The 22122-nt window shown below is 39.5% G+C and overlaps 2 protein-coding genes across 2 annotated transcripts; one reads left to right on the top strand and one right to left on the bottom strand.

Annotated features, from left to right (window-relative positions):
- The first annotated feature begins 4 nt into the window (after positions 1 to 4).
- scnm1 (sodium channel modifier 1) lies at positions 5 to 2602 on the top strand. The gene is made up of 8 exons (XM_072393229.1): positions 5 to 143; positions 345 to 415; positions 510 to 598; positions 767 to 861; positions 1577 to 1677; positions 1771 to 1895; positions 1999 to 2110; positions 2240 to 2602. The coding sequence occupies exons 1-8, from the start codon at positions 93 to 95 to the stop codon at positions 2346 to 2348; spliced, it is 753 nt and encodes a 250-aa protein (XP_072249330.1). The 5' UTR covers positions 5 to 92; the 3' UTR covers positions 2349 to 2602.
- Positions 2603 to 5174: 2572 nt separating this feature from the next.
- Positions 5175 to 20726, bottom strand: tmod4 (tropomodulin 4 (muscle)). The gene is made up of 10 exons (XM_072393710.1): positions 20587 to 20726; positions 12640 to 12807; positions 11886 to 12042; positions 11033 to 11152; positions 6798 to 6890; positions 6535 to 6665; positions 6223 to 6330; positions 5941 to 6084; positions 5640 to 5784; positions 5175 to 5435 (listed from the first exon to the last, which is right to left on the bottom strand). Exons 2-10 carry the CDS (start codon positions 12739 to 12741, stop codon positions 5413 to 5415), a joined length of 1023 nt encoding a protein of 340 aa, XP_072249811.1. The 5' UTR covers positions 12742 to 12807; positions 20587 to 20726; the 3' UTR covers positions 5175 to 5412.
- Positions 20727 to 22122: the final 1396 nt, after the last annotated feature.

Consider the following 22122-nt stretch of genomic DNA (forward strand, 5'->3'; position numbering starts at 1 on the left):
CGAATGCAGCATTGCTATCGAGCGTTAGCTTGACTTGATCCTGGAGAAGCTACTTCAGACTGTCTGTTTTGAGAATATCTTTTATATTAGTTATGTCATTTAAAAGGGAAGGGGATGACAAAAGTCAGCTCAATATTCTGAAGGTAACAGTTTATTATATATGTCATTTTTATTTTCTTTAAGATACTTATGCTGCGATTACACATTGTTGTAGTTAGCATCCTGTTAGCTAACACCAAGTTTCTGTTATTATCTTCTTGCTGTTATTATCGTCCTTTGACAATGTCAGCTAATGTTAAAAACAGCATAATATAACTATTCAGATTTTTGGAAATTTGTTTCAGAAACGGCGTGTGGCGGACCTTCTGTCTAATTTTATTCCTGAGGATGAGGCTGCTCTAATGAAAAATGGAAGGTAAAGTCACCTTAGAAAGTATGTTTGGAAAAGAGAATTTTGTTACTTTAGGTTATCAACATAAAGTGACCGACGATAACTGTGTGGTCTTTAGGTACACTTGCCTTGTGTGCTCCTACCGCCCAGTGTTTGACACAGTCGATATGCTGTCAGTCCACAGACGAGGGAAGAAACATCTAGAAGGTGAAATATCTTGAGCAAAAAGTCACCCCAAGATAATTCAAGATTGGGGGAAACCACTATAATTTGCAACGCTGATGCTAAATTGAGGCTAAATGTGTATTGTCTCAGAGTTTTATATATTGTTGTGTTTTATATATATCTCGTTTTTATGTTGTTTATTTTCTTCAGGACTGAAATCATTCTATGGCAAAAAAGCAAAGCTTAAGAATGAAATCACCAAAAGACAACATGAAAACTACATCCAGGCTGAAGACAGACAACAGGTTGGTAACTTAATCAGGTTTCTTCCGTTCTGCATCACAATCCCTTCATGCACAAAGCTGGACAGAAAATGTGCATGTTTAACTCAGCAAAAGCAGACACATGGTTCTTAGTCACGGAATAGGCTTCTGACGCATTTCAAGAAATTGATTATGATTATTGATAATACATAAATGATTATCCTTACTGAATTTCTGTAGGTGTTCGTATAACATTGGGCAGACATTCTGGGTGTTGAAAACCATGAAATTAGCTTTTATTTTGTTTTAATTTGAATGTAACGTCATATTGTCTTTTTTTTGTTGTCTTAAGTGCTGTAGGAGCAACATATAATGACAGTGCCTGCTATCTGGACTATTTTGAGTGAATACAAACAAAGTAAATGTGTGGGAACCCTGTAGGAAAGAGTCAGCCCGATCCATCTGCAGACAGGGGGGAATTAATCATCCCAGGAAAAACAACATAAGCTGAACAAACTGTCTTTCCTTGACTGACATTTTTAATACATGTTGTCGTCTTGTGGAATGCATTATGTGCCGCCCCTGTGACAACCATATGACCCTGACAAATTACACCCTGCAGAGCAATTTAAGGCTGTTGTCTGCTGGTGGAAAACATGAGCAGTGGACGTGAAAAGGCAGATAATTTACCAGAGTTTGTATCTGAGTGAGCTCACAGTGGTACAAGTGCACATAAAGCATTTTGTTGTGATTTCAGGAGCCCTCGAGTTCAGCCCCTTTGCTGGCACAAACACGGAAGCTCACCCATCACGCTTTACTGAAGACGGTACCGTATAACAGCTGTCACAGAAAAACCAAGTGTGTGTGGTGTTTTTATGGGATATTTCCTGTTTATATTTAACCTCTAATCATGGGCAGCTTAATTACCATAGTTCTGTCATTCTTTTTCAGTACAAAATCTGAAAGAGGGTCACCAAGTACCAGTTCAGATCCTGCTGGAAGCACATCGAACAAAATGCCATCTGCATGTCTGAAAACTGAAGTTTCAACAAGCAGTTCTAGTGACTGTAATACAGGTACAGACTGTCACAGGACACATTTTCAGATTTTATATTAAAACAACTCTGGAGTGATCAAGTTTTAACTGTCGGCTTGATTTGTTTCCTGTGGTAAATTAAGAGTCATGTTCATCAAAAGACACAACAAAATCTGAGGCTGCTGTGGAAGAAATGTCAGAACCTATAACAGCGCAGCGAAGGAAGGAGCTGGAGCACTACCTCAAACTGAAAAGGTGCAGATCGCTGACGCAAAGCATCATTGGCTTCTGCACTGTGATGTGTCGCTTCAGTATACATTTGAATGAACCAACTTTGTGGTTTTCAATGCATTTCATCAAACTTTCTTTGTCTTTTTTTCTTAGTAATGGATGGCTGCAAGATCGGAACGGCCAGTGGGTTAAAGACGAAAATGTGGAGTTTGATTCAGACGAAGAGGAGCCTCCTTTACTTTCCCCGCTGCCTACTGTGTGAAAACTCAGATAATCTTGTACCACAGTGGTACGTTCAGCCAGAACTCCATGTGTTAGGTCTTTGATAAACAAATTTAAACAATTCATCAACTTTTCAATGGATTACGTTGTTTTCCGTTGCCTGTTTTCATCCCACAGTGTGATACACTGTCAGTGAGCAGATATCACCTACAACTTTAACCCCTTGTTTCCACTGGACATGACTTCGATGCACTCTAGCTACGGCGCAGTTGCCAGAATAGATCGCGGTTACTTTCTGTGATGCTGGTGTTTCCACCTGAAACTTCTCAGAACCTGCTCAGTAGACCGCCTTGCTGGTTCGTCTGTTTTTGATGGAAACCACCTAGACTAGATGAGTCAGACAGGAAATCAGATACTGGAACACCGTAGAGAGGCTGGTAAATTTTTTGTAACACTCTTGGACTGTTGTGCAGTCGTACAGTTTGCTTTCAGTGTGAAAATAAAGCAAATGAGGAACTGAGCACAGCAGCTGGAATGCTGTGCAACGACGTAAACTTGTCTGTTGGAAACTAATTGGAAACTAATGAAATTATGTGATTTAAGATGGCTTAAATCGATCGCACCACCACAGTTCACTGAACATAAATAAAGATCCTTCAGACAGAAAGACGAATATTTTTCTGCCTCTATCAAGAGGAAAGAATGCGTTTATCACGTATAGATTAATGGAGTTCTTATGTTTTCAAAAGTACTCAGATGCAAAACATTTGGCATTCCTTGGTTTAAAATCTTTAAAAGAAAATGTTCTGCCGAGCTTTGCAAAGCTCCTATATTATTTAATTTTCAACATTAAAATTAGTTTTTGATAACGATCTATTATCTATCTTTGACCCCAGCACCAAGCTTCATTACTATAATATCCTGTCTCAACAAGAAACACGATTGAGTGTGAACACTCAAACTCTGCTGTCATGTGACTGCTGACACATGTTATCATATTCATCATCAGCCTGAGAAAAAGCAGAGCTAAAACCTGCAGAAACACTTCTTCTGCATGTTTTAGAGTAGAAATGTACCCTTCGTTATATGATTTGATTGATTTAATCTGAGATTTGGTAGAACCAATAATCTGTCAGCAGTAATGTTAGTTTGTGTAGTTAAATCATAGGTTATATCCTCTCACATCATGTTGGTGGAGTGTTCTTCCACGCGCAGTTGGCAGAAAAATGCAGAACAAGCACAAAGTAAAATGTGTGAGAGCAGACAAACGACTGGAATAAGAAAAGGTGAAAAGAAGCTAAAACATTTTCCACTTCTTTTCCTAATTACTTCCACTACTACTTTTTCCATTAGGACTTGTACTGAGTGTTGTAGCCAGTCAATGGAAATGGGTCAGATTCAAATTTGTTTTTCACAGCTTTTTAAAAAACTGCTTCATATTTGCCTCCCTCGTGAATGGAAAGCAGGCCAGCGTCTGATTACTGCTTGAATGTGCACCAAAGGCAAAGCAATTCATTCATTTTCCATTCCCGTTTTATCCACGTGAGGATCACGTGGGGGCTTGAAACTATCACAGCTACCATCAGGCCGCCAGTCATTCACAGGGTCAACACAGAGACAAACATGCACATTCACCCTTAAGGTCAGTTTAGAACTACCCGTTATCCTATTATGCATGTTTGTAAGACTGTGGGAGGAAGCCAGAGGACCCACAAAGAACCCACTGGAATGTGGAGGACTTGCAAACTCCACACAGAAAGACCATGTCAAGATTCAAATCAGAAATTTTCTTGCTGTGAGGCAACAGTGCCAATGGTTAGCACACATTTTATTTGTTAAACTATTCGCCAATTGTCAATGACACTTTGTAGTATTCGATTTAATATATAAAGAGATATTTCCCTCTTTTTTTCCATTTCCAATTCACATGTTAAGCACTGGCTACTTTTGATTTACCCCTTCAGTCACATCAGTCATGGGATGTTGTAGTCCAAAAATACACCTGCATTTTACTGCGAACCATCAGAGGGACAGAAAACTGGGAACAATTTGTGGTGACGCAAACTGACTTTCAATCATTTCTGGAGGCCAAATATCAGTGACACCCTGATGGCTTAAAAATAATGAACTCAGAGATAACTAAGAATTATGCACCCATGTCACTAAGTGAGAGTTCTTTCAGGAAATTAAAAAATATGTTGTAGAAATGAGAGTTGGATTGAAGCCAAGCAATGCTGTCAAAGTCCTCAGAGGTTAGCAGCTGTTTCTGTTCATAAATCTGTGAGGGCACAACCCTCTTAAAGTTAGTTCTTATATTTGGAACAAGGTAACTCAAGCTCAGTGGGCTAAGTTATGTTTTGCATGAGGGTCAGGGAGGGGAGAGGTGAGGTATAAAAATAGCTCAGGTGCTTGGGGGAAGTCAGTGGATCAGGACAGACTTTAATGGATTAAACACTGGGATTCTTTACACAAAGGTTTCATCCTTAAAATGCAGTTGTAATGTGAAGCAATTTGCCATGGAATATGGAGAAATTGCGGGCATAAGAAGTCCTGTATGTCTTACATCAGCGGTTATGATGCAGGTTACGATAACACCATGTAAAGTTAGTTTGACCCCTATCAGTCTGTTTAAATCAGCATTTGGTCAGAATATTCTATATTCTATATGAGTCAAGGTGTAAAAGCAATAAAACTGAACTTTCCAAACATGTAGAAAGAATATTTGAATATATAAGTTTTATTGAAAGTATTTACAGATTCTTCCCTTCCCACATATAATTTAGCACCACATTGAAAAAGTTTTCATTTTATTTGTGATGATGTTGGTGATGAACAAACTAAAAATTACAAAAAATTACACTTCACCTTTTTCTTGTTTCCTATACATGCCTTTATGATGAATTCATCAGTCTACACAAAGCTTGCTGCAGTAAATGAAGTTAAATGGATGAACAAGGATGTTAGATGTGGTTTCCACCATGAAAATGGTCCAGATTCATTTGGGAGGATTTGCGCACCACAGACAGAAAGCTGGCACAGGGCAGTCTCTGCAGGCATTGCGGGGGTGCTAAAATGGTTGCTCTTCATTTTGCTCGTCATCATTTTCATCTTAATCTCTGTTGGCGAACTGTTCAAGAGAGAAGTCATATTGTGACACTTTGCATGTATAACCATCAGTGACTTTAAATGGCAGCTATTATTTCTCAAATTTTCAAGTTTCCAAGAAGAAATTTTAGGTGAAATTAACCCACTAATCTTTCCCAGCAAACTGAAAACATTAAGACTCAAACGTCTCATATTTTCCTGAGCATGCAGCCACAGCTTTTCTTACTCATGTCGTTGTTTCGTGTGATGGCCATGGCGGCTCTGGCGCGCGGACCCTGCTGGGTGAAGTGGTAGCCGAACTTGAGGATGCTGGAATTGTTCTCCAGCATGGAGGCAATCTCCATCTCAACTGAGTCTCCCAGCTTCTGCCTCTGTTTGGAAGAAGAGAAGAAGCATTTAAATCAAACAGTATCTCTGCTGTTTTTGATACATCTTATATACAGCTTTGTCCGTCTGAAAGTGCAGGGTTACAAGAAATAAACTTGTAAATAAACATCATTTATTTCATTATTTTTTTTGTTCCTGACCTGGTTGTCAATTTTGAGCTCCACCAGTGTGGCATTGCTAGCCATGGCCTTGATGATGGCCATCATGCCATCTGAAGTGATGAAGTTGGACTCGATGTTAAGACTCTGCAAGCTGGTGTTCTCCTGCAGCATCTCAGCACATGCCTGGTAACACACACGCAGACCATACAGTGTAAACAGATTTTCAGGCTTAGACTTATTTCTAAGCCTTTTATACCAAAGAAATGACATAAAAAACACATTTTCTGCTGTCGTTGGTATTTAAATGGCCGTTGTACTCACGTAGGCCACAGGGTCGTTGCTACGAGTTGCAGCGATGCTGAGAAACTCCACATGTGAGTTTCCCTTCATTGCTTCGAAGATCTCTTTTAGAGTTGGGATGGGAATGTCCTGCAGAAATCATAGAAGGACGTCACTTTAGTGTGACATGATTATCAGGTGGTTCAAGAAAACTCACAGATATGCCAGTCAAGGCAAACTGGCACATGATGGTAAAAGGTATAAACACATGTTTGGACATTTAAAAAAGAAGAAAGGAAAGTAATGCACTCTTATCATTCCTTATTTTATCTTTTATCTTCCCATTAGACTTACCTTGATGTTGTTGAGATTGACTTCAGTGAGGCTGCTGTCATTGTTGTGGATTCTCTCCAGGGTTTCCTCCACATTGGTGGCGTTTGGAGGTTCTTCAGGGAAGATCTTGAAAGGATCTGGTTTCACAACACCTGTGTGTGTGACACAACAACACAGCTGAGACAAAAAAGGGGCCTCACTCAAATTTATTACTGTCGCACTTTTTCCTCTCAATATCAGTGGCAGGTCATTGCATGTTTTTGCCAATAAAAAGTCATACGTACTGTTGATGCCCTCTGTGTTGGCGATGGTTCCCGTGGTGCCCAGAGCATCGTAATACTGTTTGTTGCTCATCAGCGTGTACATTCCAAGGATAGCTGCGAGAACAAGAAAACAGTCACTATGAATACATGTCACGATGGCTATTCAGTTCAAAATATCTTTTCTGACGTTTGAATAAAATGATATGTCGCAGCTTGTGTTCTTCTCAGGTTTGTATCTTCCCCTGGGATAAATTCTTGTTCATTTTTTTGTAGGCAAAACAAAATTCTTCTGATTTGGATCCAGCTCTTGATCTAATACAAAAAGAGGCCTGACCGTGTCATCCTTGATCTCTTCTGTGCAGCTCATGTTTGACAAGAGAAGGACTGTGTTGTCTGAACTCAGTAAGTATTCAGCCGCTGGCCGTAGTCTCAGTTTCCAGGGGCCCTCAAGTAAGTAGTGATACCATGCACAGACAGCGGGACTATAACTTTCTCAGCGTTGTTCTAGTTGTAAGAGAGTCAGAGTTAAAACACCAGGCACGTTTACAAGAGTCCAAGGATCTGTTGGCATCTACAGTATCTCAGGACAGACTTAAAAACATACATTCACAGTCAAAATGACTGTTTTTAAGCTGTAAAGCAACATTAACATTTCTCCATAGACAACAGCAAAGCTGTTCAGTTATATATATAATAATTTTACCCACTAATAGTAAAAAGAAAATACTGAATCAAAAAGAACAAAGAAGCAAATCATCTAAAAGTGGAGGAGCACAAACAGAAATTAGCAGGGTAACATACAAGAATCTCAAAATAATATATAAAATAACATTTTTCCAGCCAGAAAATCGGCCAGTTAATAACATACTGAACTTGTGTTCACTGTAATTTCATTATTTTGGAGATTAAGTTATGTGTATTGAAAGAAAACATATCCTTTATCGAAATACATAAACACTGTTTTTACTGTTGTTACAGTTTGTGACCATTAGAAGGCACTCTTGCCTATTTTGTCTTTACTATCTAACCAGCCAGTACCAAACTGTGCCACAAACCAATTGCTGTGACACCAGCCACCTCCCGTCCACCCACTTTCCCGCCCACCAGCCTCCTGACCCGGAGTGGGGAATCAAGGGAAGGGCCTCATGAGGAAAGAGAGGCCAGGGGGACAGCTGTCTGCACTGGGAGCACGGATGTGGGTGTTACTGGCCATTAACACCTGCACCTCATCCAGTTTGGCTCTGAGAATAACCCAGGGTAGTTTACTGCTCAAACAAGACAGCAGAACTGAAAAACCTCATTTCAATATCAAATAATAATTTATATCTTGGATAAATCTGAATATCAAAATTCCTGGGCAACTTGCTGGACCCTCTCTGAACTCAGGTCAACCAGTCTGTTCATCCTCTTTTATTTTGTTTACCAAAAAGCCCAAACAAAGACAGACAGAGGCTAACTGGAGCTTAATCCTCATCTGGACCCCGTCCAGAGCTAAAGCCACGGTCGCTCCCATAGACTGATGGAGCCAGACAAACACGCTCCACTGCTCTGCCTCTTCGGATGCTTTCCAGCCTGTTCAGCCAGTCAGGGGAGAGTGACTGCTTATTCAGAGAATCACAAACGATAAAGTAAATATTTTCATAACTCAGTTTTACCCACTTTAAAATGCCATCTTGCATTTCATTTTGAATTTTTTTTTAAAATGTTTAATAAAATTTTAATTTTTCCAGTGTTCTACAAGGCTTCCTTATGAGGAATCCAGATATATCCCTTAATTTATTACTTTGCTAAACTTCTCCCCCAAACTGTGCATGTCCAATCTGTTTCTAGGTGAAGATGGCCTAGCAAGGCTTTGATTTCTAGACTAGTTTTTTGGTGGTAAGAGCAATACTTTCCATGTCATATTGGTTAATGGGCTTACAAGTTAAAAGAACAAAATCCACTTTGTTTCCTGTCATGTTTGATAAATTACCCCTTTCTGACCAACAACCCACATCACACTGTTTATTCAAAGTTTAAGTTTAATGATTCTGAGGTTAAGAAAAACTGGAAAACCATGGTTTTATCTGTAAACACAGAAGCTTGTCACTTGCATGTTTTAAACAGATACAGTATCTTTTACCCCACCATCCCCACGACCACTCCACCCTTCCTGTGGTGGCCCGGGGCCAGGCCTAGTTATTTTTGTGTTGCTGAGCATGGGGAATTGGACCCCAGTGCATGTATGGCTGTCTGTTAGCTCAGGACTACTGTGCAGTCTCAAAGAAACAATATGAAGCCAACAGCCGAGAGACAATGGGTCTGTACGATGGAACTATGTGGGTCAGAGCCACTGTGATGAAAACACTGAGGTCACACTATGCTGTGTATATTATTATGGGTTAATTAGCACTTGCTTGTGGGAAACTGCATTAGGACAAACAGATGACATCATAGGAAAAATGGACCCTTTTTCTTTTAGGCATGTTGGCATGTCTAACACTAAATATAACATTTTATTTAGGTGAATCAGGCTGTTGGTATTCTAAATACTGGCTCTCTCAAGCCTAGTGCGACAGAGACATCATTTAGTGAAATGCATCTCACAGAATGTCTTCGAAAAGGGTTTTTTTGTCATATCAAATGCCAAACAAAAGCACTTCTTATATGCTCATGGAGATAATTTGACTGTAGCCTGTATTTTGGATAATTACTTACAGAAGCAGCACGTATGTTGCAGCCCTTGGGCACCCTCCATGCTTATGTGATGTACTGATGTGGTTTGGATAGCCTTATATCATTGTTTGAGTGTAAACATAAAGTATAGTGAACCTCAAAGCCAGTGGTCAAACGCCTTGTTCACACATTTATGAAAATATGCTGCTATGCTATTATTACTGTTAGTAGTCAACCAGTTCTCACTCCCAACTTGTCACATACTGACGCATATTGAGGAACCTGCTGCGTTGGTTTTGAACATGTAGGGTTTCCTGAGCTGGTAGTAAACACTTGTGCTCCCATGGCAATGTGGAAAATGCGGGCAAAGCTTTTTGCATTAAATTTTACTTTGTTGTGTATTCTAACCCCCAATCGGGATATTTTCCTAACTATAAACAAGCACTATTGTTTAACCTTGGGAATTAGCCACTTCTAATAGCTAATCTGAACCGAGTAGGCTACTTTTATTGCATAACTTTAACCAAATATTTTTAACACTTAACCTTCTCAAGTGCTAATACTGCCTAAATTTAACCAAGTATCCTGTTATTCAATGAATAATGATGTAGCAGCAAAAAGGACATAGAAATGAAAAAAGAAAAAAATATAAAAGGAAGTGAAAAACAGCAGATTCACGGCTGGACTCAAGTACTGACCCCTTGCTTAAGAGTTATATGACTAGCTCCTCTAACGTCTTTCCATGTTACTGGAGAAGGATGTTTTCCTGTCAGCATTAAATGGCACAGCTGTTCAGACACTTATTTCTGCAGAAGGACAAGGCAGAATTCAAACTGACATGATGGTGTTGGACATGCCTGACATTTTGAAATGTAGCGATAATCAGCCAAGAGATCACACGTGATCAGTCAGGTGATCTAATTATCTGGCACCTGCACTACTGCTCGAAATGTTGAACTCTTCTAAATTTTTATCTAAGCTACACTAGCAAAGCAGAGCAACATACCCATAATTCAACACAGCAGCATAAGATTCTACTCCATTCAAAGCAAATGAGAAGTGAGACCTATAAGTTTAAATCATACCAAACAGCCACACGGAGCTGTAGAGCAGTCCCTTGTGCTTCTGAAAGTGATGGTGAATAGGTACCCTGTGCATTGGAGACTGAAGTGATGGACTCTTGATCAAATATCATTACAGCCATTTTCACAGAAGAACACCATAGATTTTCAGAAGAATGTTCAGACAATTCTGTGCAAACTTTTTCCTCATTTGTTGTGTGCACATGCATTCATACACATTAGTCACAGCGAGAGATTTTACTTTCCAGAAAACAAGTATGAAGTGACAACTATTATCAGCCTGTACATTCGCTCACTCACAGTAAACGCTCTGGAAAATTAGCTGCTACTTATACACATTGTCTCACCCATCGATCTTAAGGACATTTTACTTGGGATTTGCAGGAAGTCAGTGCTACAGACATTTGCTTTCTCATACGCCATCACTCATTTCAGGACTGCTGTATATATGAGAAAGCCAGCTTATGTGATAAGTTGGATATGAAAATGCAGTAGTAGTGATAATGAGGCTTTTCTAACCTGCAATGTCACACATCTCTGCATCACTGGCATTTTTCAGAGCCTCTTCCAGCTCCGGCTCCAGCATCACCTGCTCATGCTCGGGGATCTCCGCTGCTTTCTTAGCCACAAATGTCTTTCCTGGAGGCAAGAAATAAAAACTCATGGATGGAGGCATACAAACAGAGAAAGAATATTCAGAATTGAGGCAGAGAGAAGTGTATTCATAGAGATGCTAACAAGGAAGAAAGCCAAAAGAGAGTTAAATAAATATAGTATGAATGTGAGCTGTGTGTCAGAGGTGCTTGTGCATATCAACAGATATAAGGTTCTGCAGTCTGAATCTCTCGACACATAAATTTGTCCATGTTTTGGTCATGTTTCCCAAAACATGAGGAAGTTAGGTTTTACTGAAGCTTTATGTCTGTGCATGTCTCATCAATCTGCACAAATTTGGCTGGAGATCCTATCAGAATGATCTTTAGATGAACATGTACTCGTTGGAGTTTTAGTTCCCATTTATTTGATAAAAAATACAGCACCTAAAGTTTTCAGTAAGATTTTTTTTTGTTCTGTTGGGCTGTTAAAAGTGGCCTCAAAAGTCAGTGAGCTGCAAATTCCCCACACAGACCTGAAACTTAGAGCCCTGAGCTGCTGGGCAGTGGTGCATCACAGAGAGCAGTACTGTGCAGCTGTGTGTAGCTATCAGGAAAAAGTCTGGATTCTCAAGATGTATGAAGTACTCTCTCACTGTTATGTGTTTAAAGCCAGCCTGGATAGCTATTCTGTATGAAGCCATGGTGCTTTAAATTCTAATGGACCTGAGAGCAGAATTGAATAGAATGTCTCACATTTTGTAGAGTTGCACCCCCACCTTTCTTTTGCCCAGTGAAGGGCACCAGGTCTTCCCTATCCTCGTGCTCCAGGGCTGTCTTCTCTAGGTGCTGCTGCAGGGCATCGCGGTCAAATGGCCCTGTGGGACTCTTCTTCGTCTGGTCTCGCTGCCGCATGCCAGCAGGCAGCATGGCATTCTGGGAAAACATAGAGTGTAATAATCAAATTCTGAACATTGGGTTGGATTATCACGAGTAACAGAAGGCTGAAACTTTTAATAACTAAAAACTTGTTAATTGAAACTGAAAAGCTCATGATTGTGCAAATAGTGTCTGGCTCCAAGCAAAAAAGGCCTGTTGTGAAATACTGTTTGCCTGCCAGGTCAAACTTAACCAAAGTGAAGGCAAGAACTTGTTAAAACAAGTAATTATGTCATCATCCATCATGACATCATCATAGTTTTCCTTCTTTCCACCAATAGTTTTGAAGGATTGCCTCCAGCATATATGAGCAGCATTTTACACCATGCACTGTATCTGGTTGATATAGTTTAACCTTTTTATGTCAGCAGCTCATATATAAAAATGTCATGGAGCCTAAAAGTTGTATATATTATGGTTTCAGTACATTTTCTTGAAATTCAATGGAACCAGGAGCACACCGATCACCTGAGACAACAAAAACCTGGAGCAGTTATGAACCCAAACCATCACATCTGACTGTTAAGGGATTTTCTGGCTCTTTGGAGAATGACCACATGCAGGTTTTAAGATAAATTAAACACGCCTTTATACCTCAGGGTCCATCTCCTGCAGCTCACACTCCAGCTGGTCCAGCTCCTCGGCGCTGAGGCCCCTGAGGATAGCATCCTCGTCGATGTCCCTCGGGTCTGACATGGCTTCAGCTCACATACACACACACTCACTCATACACACCGCTGCACACCCCTGGTTGAGACGGCACTGTAAAGAAAGATAAGGTGGAGGAATTACTATCATTTTTTTTAAATGATGTCTTATCTAGAACCCTCCTCAGTGCTCTATTTTATATCCTGATAAAAAATAAATAACCGAATCAAATACAGCGTTAACCTGGGAATCTCCTGGATGCTTGTTAAGGACCCCAGTGATTCCCCTGCCCTGAGCTGGCTCAAACATTGTCCTTGGCAAACAGCATCAGGATTTTCACTAAGCTTATCAGCTGCCATTTTCAGAGTATTTAATAATGTGATGTTGATAATAATAGATGCATTTCCTATGATAAACCTCCAGTACTGAGGAGGGAAAGATTCTGCATAAATATGCTGCTTATGTAATCTTCATTTTCACCTTAAAACACAGAGGACATGATGAACCAAATGCTGATGTCCCACTGTTTGAAAGTTTCTAAGAACGAATGAGGCAGAGAAGTGAAGGATTTGAAAGAGAGAAATAGAGAGAGCAAGGTCTTTGTAATGTTAAACCCTTCGCTCACCACACTGCAACTAAGAATAGCAGAATGCAGAGAGGAGTGGAAAGACCGATCCCTTATTTATCATTGACAGACACACACTCATACAGTAATGGGACCCACCCGAAAAATATCTGCAAATGGTGATGCAGAGTCACAAACACATTACTGCAAACACAGAGCCACCTCTGCTGTGACAAAGAGCACTGAGTTCAAACTATTCAGAAGGGCCCTAAAACAGGGAAATACCACAGCGATAGCATACATATACCTCTGGGTCAGAGTATGAGTAATGCAGCTATCAGGTTTGAAGGCCACAGTTTTAATATTTGATCCAAATTTTTCCCCAACTTGGAGAGAGAAGACGAACCATTGCAGTTCGGGTCTCTGAGTGTGGTTTTATTCAGTCAGTTGGCCTTAGAGGTTAATCACAGGGATATTTAAGAATTTAGACCTTTAGTGCTTTTATCATAAAAGCAAAATGTAGCTTTTCAAATTGTATATTAGTGTCTTAACCCAAATAAAATACCAAAAAAGGTGTTTGACTATCTACACACGAAGGGCAGCATTGTGTTTACAGTGGAAAAGACCAAAGCTTGAAAGATTTAGCATTTAAACTGACTGACCGTGACATTTCAGACATTTTCAAGTATTCCACGTTTTAAGTTTCAGATTCAGTCGACACCCAGAAGTCTGTAATATTAATGCAAAAAATTTGTTTTGAAGTGTTTTGGTAATTCATCAGAATAAAAGACTGAAATATCCACCTTGGTTTTTCTCAAAGCAACTGTAGCAGCAATGGCAGCTTATCCTGTTAGGAGTGATCCCATGAGCTCAAGACAACTTTTCCTTCTTTCTTTTGTTTGTCTTGGCAGAATTGTTCAAGCTCTACTACTGCAGATGAAAAACATGCATACACTATTTTCAGCCCTGTAGGATTCAGGGCTTCACTCAGGATAGCTCCATATCTTTCTGTACCCATCTTTCCTTCTACCCCTACTAGTGTCCCAAACCGTCAGTATGATGCTGCCACTGTCATGTTTGACTGTTGGGAGGTTTTTAACGACATCATGCTCGCGCTGTTGGACATTTCAGTCAAATCAAACTGTTTCATCAGATCAGAAAATGTTGTTTCTGCTGGTTTAAAAGTCAGTATGGGTGCAGTGGGCTGCCATGTGTTTGTTAGTGAAGGAGCAAATAAGTTTTCTAAACACAACTGCACTCTGGTAGTTTATTGCAGCTGAGTCAACATGTAACCAGAATTACTGAGTAGGGATTTTCTGAGTTAGTTATTCTCAAATTAAGACAAAGGACATGCAAATTACACAGAAGATTGATTATGTGGAGCTGAAGATGAGCAGACGCTGAGGCAAAATTCATGCAGCAATGTTCAAGTGGAGAGTAACTTTTGAGTTAAATAGGTTTAACCTGAATGTTAAGCTTCCAGATATAAGTTCTTATCTACAATACATAGCTGACAATATAATCTATAGTATATATGATAAAAAAATTAATTAAATTTAGCAAGTGCACAGGCTAGAAGAAAAGCTGGATTTCCCTGTGTTTGACTGTGTGACTGTCGTCCTGTGTTTGTGGTGTCAATGGCTCAAGTTCCTGTTCAAAGTCAATGAGTTACACAGTGCAGCATGAGGACCTGACAAACCACAGCCCAGTGATCAGGTTTCAGTTTCCTTGATAACAATTAAATCAACACTTCTGCCGGAAAAAGAAATCCAGGGGAATATTAGCCACAAAAAACATGCAATTCCAACATTGCTTTTTTTGTTCATACATTGAACATGTAACACCTATTGGGGAGGATACCCAAACACATATGTAAACATTTGCTGTTACTTGAACCTGATCAAAAATAATCTAAACAGTGTTTTTTCTAAATCCCATAATCTATGTAAATGGTAATATGAGTACATATGTACACAGACTCAGAATACAGAGATCTCATGATGGTCTATACTTGTGTTTACACATCACATGACTGACACTATGCCTGCCATAAATCAATAAACGACAGTTTAGCATTTGTATGCATGTATGTCCTGACATTTCAGATGTGCTATATTCTACTGTGAAAAGTTTCGCCTGCTGTGATAAATGTTGATGCAAATTCAAAAACCACCATTGGTGCTTTAACTAAAAATACTGTAACTTGGATTTAAGTTTTAGGGGATCCTGAGTGGATCATCCAACTGTTGTGACTGCAAAATCCAACATGCATGCAAAGCCTGACAGAGATATAGAAAGACCATGCAAGCGCTGCAGACCTCTTCTTTAGAGAATAAATGCTATAAAACAAAAAAAAAAACATGTTCCTGAGTGATTGCACTGCCAGTTTTACATCCCTGCAGTGTGGCTCTAATGTGTAAAGCCAATGACACAAACTCCGGATCAAGCAGCCGAGTGTCGAGGGAGATGGAGGAGATTTAAAGGATGAGAGGACGGGGGTTGCTGCTCAAAGGACCAGGTGGGGGTAACTCGACCGTGGCTTTCTTACCAACCTTTATCACACTCAAGGGAACATGACTGCTATTGTATTTCCACATTTAAGATCTTTAAGAGCTGTACCGTAAATGAATGTTTCTGCTTTATAACTTCATATCCTCGCTGCTGAATTGTCCACTGCTGTCATTTTACTGCTGTTGACCTCTGGCCTTTATGTGATGGAGCACAGTAAAAATGGAGTAAAGTGTAGCCAGAAAATGTACTCAGTTCTGCTCCTATTATCTATTCACTTTTACTCTGATGGCCTGAGGACAGTAAAGGTCCTAAAACTAATATAATTATGAAAACAGTAATCTGATATGATCTGTTTCTCTGCTAATTACAGGATGTATAATCAAACCATTATTTACTAAAGTATCTGCCATGAAAAACTTTTTTAAAAAGTGCATCTGAGAGCAGCCTTTTACTGTAAAGTGTATTGCTCTAAGGCTTAGAATTTTGGGGAAGACCCAGATGCAAATAATTATTTTAAAATAAAGCCAAACAAACAGCAACATTAATTTAAATAATTAAAACTCAAAGTGACAGGCAAAACAGATTTCATGAAAGAGAGACTCAAGAGAGGACAAACGAAGAATGGTGTAAACCAAGCCGTATATATATACCGACTGAGTAATTTGGTGACTCAACGCAGGTGAGCTTATTAAAAACGAGGAGCAGCTGCTGAATGACAAGCAGGACCAACAAGAAGGGGAAACCAAAGATGTATGAACAGAAATGTCAAAGTCAAGTTAGAAATAAAAAACTAAGATCTGGAACAAACCCTAAACGAGATTGCAGACAAACATTAAACTCTGACTGTACAGATTTAAGGAGCAGTTTTGTAAGGCAAGGCAAGGCAAGTTTATTTGTATAGCACAATTCAACAACAAGGTGATTCAAAGTGCTTCACAGAGACATTAAAACAGAAGAAATAAAAAGCATGATTTAAAATTTAAACAAAAGAAGGAAATAAGAACAATAGATAAAATCAGAAAAAAAATATATATATGAAAGATAAAATCAGGAGTTAAAACATGATTCCGTTTTGAAACTCAAGCTTATTCAAATGCAGCTGAAAATAGGTGTGTCTTCAACCTGGACTTAAATACACTGAGTGTTTCAGCTGATCTGAGGCTTTCTGGGAGTTTGTTCTAGACATGTGGAGCATAGAAGCTGAATGCAGCTTCTCCATGTCTGGTTCTGACTCTGGGAACTGATAAAAAACCGGATCCAGATGACCTGAGGGGTCTGGAAGGTTCATAGTGGGTCAGGAGGTCACTGATGTATTTTGGTCCTTGACCATTCAGAGCTTTATAGACCAGCATCAGAACTTTAAAGTCTATTCTCTGATGGACAGGCAGCCAGTGTAAAGACTTCAGAGCTGGACTGATGTGCTCCACTTTTTTGGTCTTAGTGAGGACTCGAGCAGCTGAGTTCTGGATGAGCTGCAGTTGTCTAACTGACTTTTTAGGCAGACCTGTAAAGATGCTATTACAATAATCAAGCCTACTAAAGATGAATGCATGGACTAGTTTTTCCAGGTCCTGCTGAGACATCAGATCTTTTAGCCTTGATATATTCTTAAGGTGATAGTAGGCTGACTTTGTTATTGCCTTAATGTGTTTGTCCAAATTTAGGTCTGAGTCCATCACTACACCTAGATTTCTGGCCTGGTTGGTCGTTTTTAGATTTATAGATTGAAGCTCTGTGGTGACTTTCAATCGTTTATCTTTGGCTCCAAAGACAATTACCTCAGTTTTGTTTTTGTTTAGCTGGAGGAAGTTGTGGCACATCCAGTTATTAATCTCCTCAATGCATTTACCAAGGGCCTGTATAGGCCCTCTGTCTCCTGGTGACATTGTTATATACATCTGTGTGTCATCTGCATAGCTATGGTAGTTTATTTGGTTGTTTTTTATAATCTGTGCCAGTGGGAGCATGTAGATGTTAAACAGAAGAGGTCCCAGGATGGAACCTTGGGGAACTCCACATGTGATTCTTGTCTGCTCAGATGTAAAGTTACCTATTGACACAAAGTACTTCCTGTTCTCTAAGTATGTTTTGAACCAGTTTAGTACAGTTCCGGAAAGCTGCAGAGTTCCACATAAGTCATACTATGGGTCAACAGCTTTTGCTTGTTCATTCCATCTTTGACTGAAACTCACTCCCATCGTGTGTCTCATTGTGCTGGTTGGAAGTTGTCATGGCATTTTTCTCAGGAGACTCTTGTGGTTTTTGCCTGCAGTCAAGCTTGTTATTGAGTTAAATGCTCTTTTCTGACTCTGCACAAAGCAGCCTTTTAGTTACATATACTGAATAGCATATTATGTAACACATACAGTATATTCCACTTTGGTTTGGTAGTTGATAGGAACAATATTTTCAACTGTACAGATATAAAGTATATGAAAGTTTTAAAAAGATAAACAGTTTGGTGGTTAGAAAGTGGCAGTAATTGCTGTGTTTTGACACTGAACATGGCTTGTTCTGGGAGATGTCCAATCTCAGTGGAAACAGACTGTGTGTTATGAATGTTCATCTGTCCCAGCAGTCCCTGAAGGCTTTCTATACACAACAAACAAGCTGGGAGTGGAGCAATAAGTTTGCTGTGACACCTGCCTCTGCCAGCTGGCTGTGGACTGTTCTTTTACAAGTCAAAATCTCAACCATCTCCTGCACCTGCGACTGCTTATTTCAGGGGAAGCGTGACCTCAGCTGAGCCTGACTATAACTGTACAGCTAAATTGTGTCGAGGTTTGATTTCTTACAGATACTCTACTGTTGTTAACTTCAAGTGTTCTTAATGCATCTGAAAATCTGACCAGGTTTTCTGTCTGATTTGATGACCTTTGATTAGTACAAACACTGTCAATGTGAAAAGAAACTGTGCAAAATTAGACTTGTGTGACTCTCCTGAAGAAGTTAGAAAAGTATTTCACATCACTATATTAACAGCAAGGAAATTTATTATCAGTCTCCTGAGATAAATGCCATGACAACTTCCAACCAGCACAATGAGACACAAGATGGGACTGAGTTTCAGTCAAAGAAGGAATCACCAAGCAAAATCTGTTGACCCATAGTATGTGGAACTCTGCAGCTTACAAAACTGCTCCTGTAAAATGTGCATCCTTTTGACGTGACTCTCAATTCGTATTGGGACAATTGCATGAAGTACAGAAGCATCTGAGAAAAAATAACCAGATATGTGCAGACATTTTGGGCAGAATGTGTACTAGTTTGTTTATAATTCAGAAGGTTGTAATTCAGCATTATTTTTTTACAATTACAATTCTTGATTTGAAAGGCATTGATTGGATCTGGAACTTTTTTTTAGATTTCAGCAATTCAATGATTATCTTCTTTATTAATAATTTCATTTTCAGTGGTTAAACGGTCTTGCAAGCATTTTCTAGTAACTAAAGCAGGATCTCCAACTGGCTTGAAATTTGCATCTATTTAAGGACCTTCCATCTCCAGCCATCTGTTGAACTTGTGCACAGCTTTGGTCTTGGTGAGTCAGAGAGTTCTCGGCTGGTGTTTTAGCCTGGAGTTTCCTAATGCACTTAATGGGAAGGAGCTCCTGTAACTCTGTCACAAGAACTACGTCGAGTAAAGCAGCAGTGAGGAGATGCTTTATGTTTTATGAGAAAAAGACCATTACAGTGGGTTTAGGTTTCATACAGACAAAGGTTGCACACATAAATACGTCTACATGTTTTACACGCTGCTTCTGTCCTGCCAGGTGTCTTTATTGGGGCACTAATAAACATTAAAGTCACCTCTCAGTTTCACTGCACTGGAGTTCTTGCCGTAAGTCTGTTTTTCTGTAACAGCAACAGAATAAGAGATGCTTTTTTTTCCTCCACATCTTACCGCCCGAGTGTAACATTCCAAATCAGCCCTCAGCTTAATTTTAGCTTCACAAGTCAGCTACTTTCAGCTGTGTGAATCCTCCCGGCTTGGGTTGCTACTTGAGACTATGTCAGAGCACCATTTTGAGTCCTCTGAGAACAACTTGGCAGAACAGAAACAGACGTTTTTTTAAGCTTTTTCAATGTATATATACACATCTATGTATATGTATATATATATATATATATATATGTATGAATATATATACATTTACTTGACCTCAACCACTCTCTACATGGTAATAGAGAGAAAACACCAACAAAGTCACATCAGATCCCAAAAGACAATTTGATCCAGCGACAGATATACAGATGTCCGGCTCTAATGGATCTTAAGTTGAGGGGATCAGGGGGAGCAGGCAGAGGACAAACTTTACCCTCCATTGTGGTTTCCAAAGTCTACAGCTTCCAGAGACAAATCTCCAAATCCACGGTGACAAATTAACAACACAATGATGTGCAGCTATTGGATGGCTTAACCCCTCCACATACCATACTAACTGATTCATTTGAATGACAGTATTCCAGAGTTCTGCTCTATAGACGTTTCTACTGGTAAAAACTGCCTCCCACAAAGTGAGACACACAACTCATTTCAGCTTCAGGCTAAAATCAAACCCATTTCACTGTCAAACCATGAAACCTTTCCACAGGAACACTAGAAATATTTGGACTATGCTGCAACCCAGTCCACCATTCATTCAACTTTGTCCTAATTTACTAATGCAGAATCTAATAGTTATTCAGTTTCGTTAAAAGGAAAGGAACCCCCTTAAGTAGTGAGACAAAGAAAGCGACTAAAGCGTCCATCTGTGATCCCCCTAAAACAGACACACAACAAGCGGCAGAGACAGAAGGAAGCACCCTCACACCTACCTTCACAGGAGTGCAGTGCTGAAGCTCTTTCACGGGACAGAAGCTGCAGTTAGACCAAGTAGTTTCTCTTTTTTTTGCTCCCCGCTCCCCCTCCCCTCTCCTGTGTGTCAAACTTCAGAGCTGTCGAGCTGAGACGAGCATACTAACAGCACTTTGGGAAGTCAGCATTTTACGATTTTGGCTGTGTGACAGACGAGAGGGTCTTTGAGAGTCATCTAGAAGGGGGGTGAGAGAAGTGGGGCATGCTCATCTCTATTTCAATTAAACCTGAGTGGAGTCAAGCATAGGTGAACGGTGTCATCTAGTGGTCTGAGTCGAGATGCACACTAAAAACACAAGAATTAAAAGTTTAGCCTGCTTAGGAAAGTTCCTTACTTCGGGAAATGTTCTGGAAGCATCTAAGTGGCAGCCATGATATGAGCTGGTCATATTCTCCAAAGGAAAAGGAAAAGCGCTTCTGTGCTTATTATCTCCATAGCAGAAGAAACACTGGAACATCTGTTATGAGAAGACAGAACATAATTCATTTCTTACAGCCACTACTTTCAAAGCAACACTCAGTTACTTCCATACAATCTTACTAACTGAGATTCACATTTAAATAATATGAGGATAGGAGGATGAGCAACTTGTGATCTTTTTGTGGAATATTTAGGTTTGTGTGAAAATGGTCCATACAAATCCCCCCAACATCTTTCCAAACCCATTAAGAAACCTCCTTAACATTTTCCTATGGGCTCAAAAGAGAGGGGACTATTCAACCAGACCCATAGCCTGAAACTATTTTTGGTACAATTATATGATCTGTTTCAGAGAGAAGAGGGAGATAAGACATTTCGAAACCACAGCGTTCCATGCCATGACTTTTCTTTTTATGATTAATGATGATTTTAATGTGTAATAGAAGCCAGATTTTTATTCAGATGAGGTGCTTCTTTTACTCTTACATAATGCTACAGAGGCTTCATACATTGTGACAACCCTTCTACCCATCCATGGACAAATCAATGCCACATTGTGTGCATGTACAGATAGAATCTATGAGTATCCTGAACTGTTTTTCTGGATGTTATAAACAATTGGTCATATTCTAGTTTACTTCTCAAATAGCTTCGAATATAATCTTATTCACTATCATATTTACACCAACAATGTATCTAAGAATGCTTTAAAGTAAAAAAATGTTGGTCAGAGTTTACAAAAACATTATAGACGAGATGTTTAGCTCTTTTACCTTTTTATGATTTATTTATCATTAATTCTTTTTTTTTGGCACTTGACTAAAACGTTTAGCAGCTAAAAAGATATATAGTTAGAGGAGAGGAGGAGCAAAAATAAAACATAAATTAGATGGAAACAAGAGCAACCTAGTGGGGTCGCTACTGTTACTCCAACTAAGCAATTAATAAGACAGTTAGTTTGTATTGGGCTCGATGGGTGATGTCACAGACATATAAAAGGCCATTTGCTCAGATTGAAGAGAAAAAGAAAAAATGAGTGTCTGGGGGTGACCTGACACTTCTTTAGATTGATGTC

This window comes from Leuresthes tenuis, unplaced genomic scaffold (assembly GCF_036924035.1).
Source record: "Leuresthes tenuis unplaced genomic scaffold, fLeuTen1.0.hap1 SCAF_10, whole genome shotgun sequence".
NCBI lineage: Eukaryota > Metazoa > Chordata > Actinopteri > Atheriniformes > Atherinopsidae > Leuresthes > Leuresthes tenuis.

What these genes read in the sequence shown, in the direction of transcription:
- scnm1 (XM_072393229.1), top strand. Translation starts at nt 93, where the DNA reads ATGTCATTTAAAAGGGAAGGGGATGACAAAAGTCAGCTCAATATTCTG. An exon ending in AGGGAAGAAACATCTAGAAG is followed by an intron (nt 599 to 766) that starts GTGAAATATCTT and finishes TATTTTCTTCAG; the next exon opens with GACTGAAATCATTCTATGGC. An exon ending in TTCTAGTGACTGTAATACAG is followed by an intron (nt 1,896 to 1,998) that starts GTACAGACTGTC and finishes TGGTAAATTAAG; the next exon opens with AGTCATGTTCATCAAAAGAC.
- tmod4 (XM_072393710.1), bottom strand. Translation starts at nt 12,741, where the DNA reads ATGTCAGACCCGAGGGACATCGACGAGGATGCTATCCTCAGGGGCCTC. An exon ending in CTTCACTGGGCAAAAGAAAG is followed by an intron (nt 11,153 to 11,885) that starts GTGGGGGTGCAA and finishes TCTTGCCTCCAG; the next exon opens with GAAAGACATTTGTGGCTAAG. An exon ending in AGCTCAAAATTGACAACCAG is followed by an intron (nt 5,785 to 5,940) that starts GTCAGGAACAAA and finishes TCTTCCAAACAG; the next exon opens with AGGCAGAAGCTGGGAGACTC.